General features: G+C 35.8%; 1 protein-coding gene across 1 annotated transcript; it reads left to right on the forward strand.

Moving 5' to 3' along the window:
- The first annotated feature begins 1,713 nt into the window (after positions 1-1,713).
- LOC126767571 (kelch-like protein 17) lies at positions 1,714-4,496 on the forward strand. The gene is made up of 7 exons (XM_050485032.1): positions 1,714-1,875; positions 1,946-2,303; positions 2,380-2,754; positions 2,828-3,129; positions 3,488-3,695; positions 4,092-4,187; positions 4,254-4,496. Exons 1-7 carry the CDS (start codon positions 1,724-1,726, stop codon positions 4,455-4,457), a joined length of 1,695 nt encoding a protein of 564 aa, XP_050340989.1. The 5' UTR covers positions 1,714-1,723; the 3' UTR covers positions 4,458-4,496.
- The last annotated feature ends 1,452 nt before the right edge of the window (positions 4,497-5,948 follow it).

The raw sequence follows: 5,948 nt of genomic DNA on the forward strand, positions 1-5,948 counted from the left end.
ACTACAAATATTGAGACTTCATACGCGAATATGAATAAAGCTCGCGATCTGCTTAGTGTAAGTGCATTCAATAAAATTGCACACACATATCAATATTATTGTGTAAATTTTAGGTTACCATTCACCACGAACGTTCATTTGTTTTGGGCAGAGAGGACGATGATTATATTACGAACCACGAATAGATAGAGATCCTCTCAGTAATACCTTTTACAATTTGTATTTTCGTTGCAGATTTGTATTTTAAAGCAGGGTGAAGGGTGTGTCGACTGCATTTAATGCATTTAATAGAAATGTTAAATGATCTTGATGAAATATTAGACTTATCATATAGGCTGGATATTCTCAGATCAGAACCATTTAACACTGTTCTGTTAACACATTTCAGACCTTATCAACACCGAGACATGAATGCTGTATTTGCGAGAGCGCAAAGTTGTGTCTTCTCTGCGTTATCGATGCACTTATTAGCTCGGATGTAGAAAAATGTTTAGCTGCAGTCTTGCACGAGTAGCAAAGTGAACCAGTTCTGTTTTTTGAATTTATGCTGTGACGATTGTGGATCGTGCAAATTTACACCATATGCACCTACTACTGATATCCGGAAGGTATTTACAAAAATTAATATAGATGTTGATAAGCATAAGTGTTAGTAATTTCGATTATTGATTCTACACTTTATTGTAATAACGGGAATTACACCAACAGTTATTCAGAACATTTATGAAAGCAAGTAGAACAAAGATATTCTATGAAAAAAGGGAAGTTTAAGCGCAGGTTTAAATCAACATTTTATACTCTCGCAATTTATATTAAACAAGTAAGGGAAGCGCTATGTTTGGGAGTAAGAAAGTGTTGTGTAGGAATTCAACATTCATAATTCGATGAAACCGTGAAAAGATTCCAATCACGTTTGGCATCATATTATTGCTATATTATAGGTCAAAGACTCACTTAGTTTCAGTACTATAATTTGCTTCGTGTCTGGGATATTTCTATTAAAACTTACCTCAAATGAAATATACATAGATATGTGATATAAGCTCAACAAAAGAGTTCACATTTAATATATCGTATACTCGTATTGTGTCAGCTGGAGAGTCGGAAATCACATTATCAGGAAAAAGTTTTCAACGAATTGCAATAATGTTTGGCATTACTTAAGTATGTTCGAGAACACGTCACATATTTTCGGTCGTAAGCTTTAACATACTTAATATTCTAATCAGTGATAAGATAAGATTGATAGGAATACTTATATAACGTTATCAGAAAGAGAATGTCACTGTAACTCACATATTCACGGAAATATATATATACAAACTGAAATGGTAGTTTGAAAATGGGACCGAATTTTATCTATTTTTAATACAAGGGCGCATTATTATAAGGAAGGCTGTTGCCTGAAATTCAATACTATATCTCACAGATTGGCCGAAATTTCCGGTAAAATGGTAAATGTTAAAAAGTGAGCCGTAGGAACTGAGCTCAATATATTGGGTTTTTGAGATTTTCCAAACTAGTGGTCTGATTTCGATTTATAAAAATTTGTTTCTGATTTGTAAAAAATATATTTCATCAACTCAAGGCTCACTTATTTCAAACATCTGTCTACATGCGGCCACCCTAAATAACTTGAAAGCAAAAATCGACTTCAATTTACTTGTTTAAAACATTTTATTTAATATTGTATTTTTTTATCACAAAAAGTCTTTAACTAATAATGGCAACGAGTTATACGCAAAGACCTAGTCTTCAAAGTAATTCTAGTGAGCAGAATCGCTTCATGGACAAATTAATGTGGAAAATATTTAGCTTCTACGACGAACAGTCTCTAATCGATGTGACATTTAAAGTTTCGAACCCAACGGCTCTGTAAGTATCACTTTGTCCTCAGCTTACATAAATGATTTAGATTAATGTTTTTAATTTTTGGATTGCACAGTATTCCTGCGCATCGCTTGATACTCGCAGCAGCGAGTCCATACTTCGAGAACCTTTTCAATGGCGATCAAGGCAACTATCCTATCATCGAGATAACTGATATCGATAGCGATATTTTTGAGCGACTAATAACCTTTTGTTACACTGGTCAGACGCTCTTTACCGTTTCCAATGTCAGTGCCATGCTGAAGGCAGCAATAGTTTTGAAATTGGACGATGTCATAACCTCTTGCGTGGACTACCTCATAGCACACATTAATAAATTCACTTTGCAGGCTGCTTATGCGCTGGAGCGTGAATCGCGATGTGAACATCTTATGCAGAAAATCATCGAATATGAAACACAGAATTTCGTGGAGGTGAGTATAAATATACAGGTAATGTCTCAAAATAGCGGTACTTGTATAATGAAAATTTTCTTTCCGATAATACTAGATAAGCAAAAGCGATGAGTTTCTGAATTTTGATTTTGAAAAATTGCAACGTATTCTGGAATCTGACAATTTGAATATAACTCGTGAGGAAGATGCTTTCGATGCCATAAACCGTTGGTTCAATTACAACGTTCCTGCGCGCCAAGAACAACTGCCACTTTTAATAGCTTGTCTCCGGCTTACCCAATTCGATGCGGAATTTCTGTTGACACACATACAACCTCTACCTGGTTGTGAACTGCTGGCCTTCAAGGCGATATCGTGGATCAGAGAGCCTGCAGCACGGACAAAGATAAATATGCGATTTACAAGACCACGTGGGATTAGTGCTGCAAATTGTGGTGAGAAAACATTGCTGGCGGTTTGCGGGAATGCGGTAAGCGCACACTGTGGCTCACATTCAAAAATGATAATCATAAATTAATGTACGTACAATATTTTTGAAATAGATTTATCCCAAGCTGCTACAATATAGCAAAGCTGAGGATAAGTGGCAGGAATATGCGAGTATAAGGTGCGACTACAAATGTTATAGAACTATCTTAAAGGATGATAATTTATTATTTGTTGGCGGCATTAAAAAACGTGCCATATTAAACATCGTCCGCAGCTGGAATATTCGAAATAAGACATGGCGAAATTTGGCCGCCATGAACCAAAAAAGATTCAGACACTGCGTTGTCGAATTGGATGGAAAAATCTACGCGATTGGTGGTCTTGATATTGGAAAGACTCTATCGTCAGTGGAAAGGTAAATACGTATAAATCTGTAACGAATTACCTAACGATGATTTTGTGAGCTTCAGCAATTAAAGGTTAACTTTAAGATTATTAGTGAAAGCACTTTAGAATAGATGTGTTATTTTAGTATGGATGTTGGACAAAATACGGTGCCCTACATTTAAGAAGAAAGGAATTCAATGAAATGTTATGGTTTGGTTGACTGTGACTTTAGAAAAGTCGAACTCTCTGACATGTTCATTGTCAACGATTTCTTTAGAATAATTCTAAGTTTTAATTAATAGACTATGCAGGGTCACAAAATGTCACTTTTGAGGCTGCAATTTATAGATATCTATTCCTTTTTCATAGCTTTCCTTTATTTTCAGATATATGACTTCTGATGGTTGGCAGTTCGTAAACGGCTTGATTGTTGGACGATATGACCCATGTGCAGTGACTTTGAATGGCAAAATCTACATAATGAGCGGAATAAATGGCGACAATGACTATATAAAATCCGTCGAATGCTACAACCCAGTTTCGAATGCCTGGACTTCTTGCGCGGACATGATAGAACGTCACACTTTTTCTGTTGTAAGTTAGATTACAAAATAATTACTTATAATAGTAGAACGTTCATCGAGTCATGATTTGTTAGATTGAGGAGAATCTAAGAACGGTATATAACGTCTTTATTTAAGTGTTTAAACATTGACATTCGACTCCTCTCATTCCTTTTACTACAGATGCATTTACGTAACTGGAATTCGTATTCTGCCTGAAGTTTTCCAATTTATTTGTGAAATACATACTTACGTTACAATAAGAGATGGCATTTGATTTCACCATTGCAAACCTTCCCTAGAGTTTTCAAACCGGCAAAAAAGCTCCGCTTCAATAAAAATTACGAAAATTGTCGAATTTAATTAGTTGCCCTCTTAGTTCTATTAAGATTAAATGGAACGTTTATTGCTAGTTTTTATATTACAGGCAGCTGCACATAAAGGTCACATTTATGTTTTAGGCAGTAACGGTGATAAAAAAACTGTTGAACGATACGATCCTCAGCGAAACACATGGTCTAAGGTATATTAAGTTAATTTTTGCCGATCGCTCGAGGTCAAACTAAATATTATTGACAAAATTTCGCAGATTTGTTCTTTGAGAGGTGGCATATCGTGCGTATCGCTAGACAATAAACTATGGGCTATTACTGGTGACTTCCTTTCTGGCATGACATGTGTATCAGTCTATGACGAGAAAAATGACCGTTGGGAACAAAAGTGCGCATTTTCCGAAACCAATATTCGTTCCTGTTTTGCTGTGCCTGAAGCCCTACTGACGTCGAATGAATAACAATATTAATAAATATATTTTTTGTAATAAATTCTCTTGTAATAAATACCAAAATATCTGATTTTCTCGCTTTGAAAAACGCGTCATATATTTTGTATGCTTAACAGGTTTTATTTAATATATTCTTGCATCCTGATGTCTACAGAATCAGGACAAAACATTCACTTACGTATACAGTGCCTTGTAATTGATTGGCGAGTCGGTGCGGAGCGCAGTCGTCTTAGTTTTGTAATTCATTCCGGTTTCAAATGAATATTTACAATATCTTAATTCGTCCTCGAATGGTTGAGTCCATGTCTTCATATATTCTGAGACAGTCGAAGTCTTGGCCCCTCGGTCCCACCCACTTTTTCTACTTCATATATACCATGGTTAAGCTTTTTCGCTACCCTATACGGTCCTAAAAACTTTCCCTTCAATTTCAACCCGCTATCAAACTGTGTTCTCTTTATTGCTACCAAATCGTTTATTTTGTAGTTTTTCTCTCTCTGACGACGTGAATTATATGACTTCCGGTTTTCTTTCTGAATTTTTAAAATATTTTCTTTCGCTAGTTTTCGTACTGTTTCGCGATTTTCATTTAAGTCATTTATAACCGTCTCTTCTAGTAGGTCTTTTAGCTCTGGCATGTTGGCCATTCGCATGTCAAGTCCTGTTAATAACTTGAAGGGAGACTGTTTCGTACTCCGAGGAGGTGTATTGTTTATAAACTGTTGCACCTTGTCTACATGTTTATACCAATTAGTTGGGGTTTCTGTACACAACTTTGACAACGTAGGTATAACGATTTTATGAATTCTCTCTACTTGTCCGTTTCCTCTTGGAACCCCCGTTGTTATTAGTAAATGTTGAATATTCTCCTTTTGACAATATTCTTTAAACAAATTTGATGTAAAAGCGGCCCCCTATCAGAAATAATACGTCTTGGGTTACCGAATACAGCTGCCTGCTTTGTGAGTCTATCTAACACTGCATCTACTCCTGTATTTTTAGTAGGGTACAACCACACAAATTTACTGAACGCATCTACCACCACCAATATATAATTGTACAACTTACTGGTCGTTTCTAGTGGCCCTACGTGATCAATGTGATATGTGCCTAATGGTATATCTTCTTTATCTATGCTGTTCAGGAATCCCTCTTTCTTTCCTGACTTAACTTCGTTAACAATGCACTCAATACAGCTTTGGACTATCTGACAAACTTTACCCTTTACTTGGGGAATATAATACGACTTTTCTAACAGATCCTGAGTTTTCTTTATAGAGAAATGCCCTTGCTTGTGCGCCAACTTAATGATTTCGTCTTCCATTTGCTTCGGTACTACAATTAGTTCCTTTGCAGGATTTTTAAAAAGAATTTCAAATTTTATATAAAAGTCTTCGTATTCGTCTTTTTCTAGAATTTTACGCACTGCGTTTGTCCATTCGTCATTCAGTTGAGCTTGCTTTCGCCGAAACTTTAAAGAGTCTTCTAGCATTAAACAGT

This window comes from Bactrocera neohumeralis, chromosome 2 (assembly GCF_024586455.1).
Source record: "Bactrocera neohumeralis isolate Rockhampton chromosome 2, APGP_CSIRO_Bneo_wtdbg2-racon-allhic-juicebox.fasta_v2, whole genome shotgun sequence".
Taxonomy (NCBI): domain Eukaryota; kingdom Metazoa; phylum Arthropoda; class Insecta; order Diptera; family Tephritidae; genus Bactrocera; species Bactrocera neohumeralis.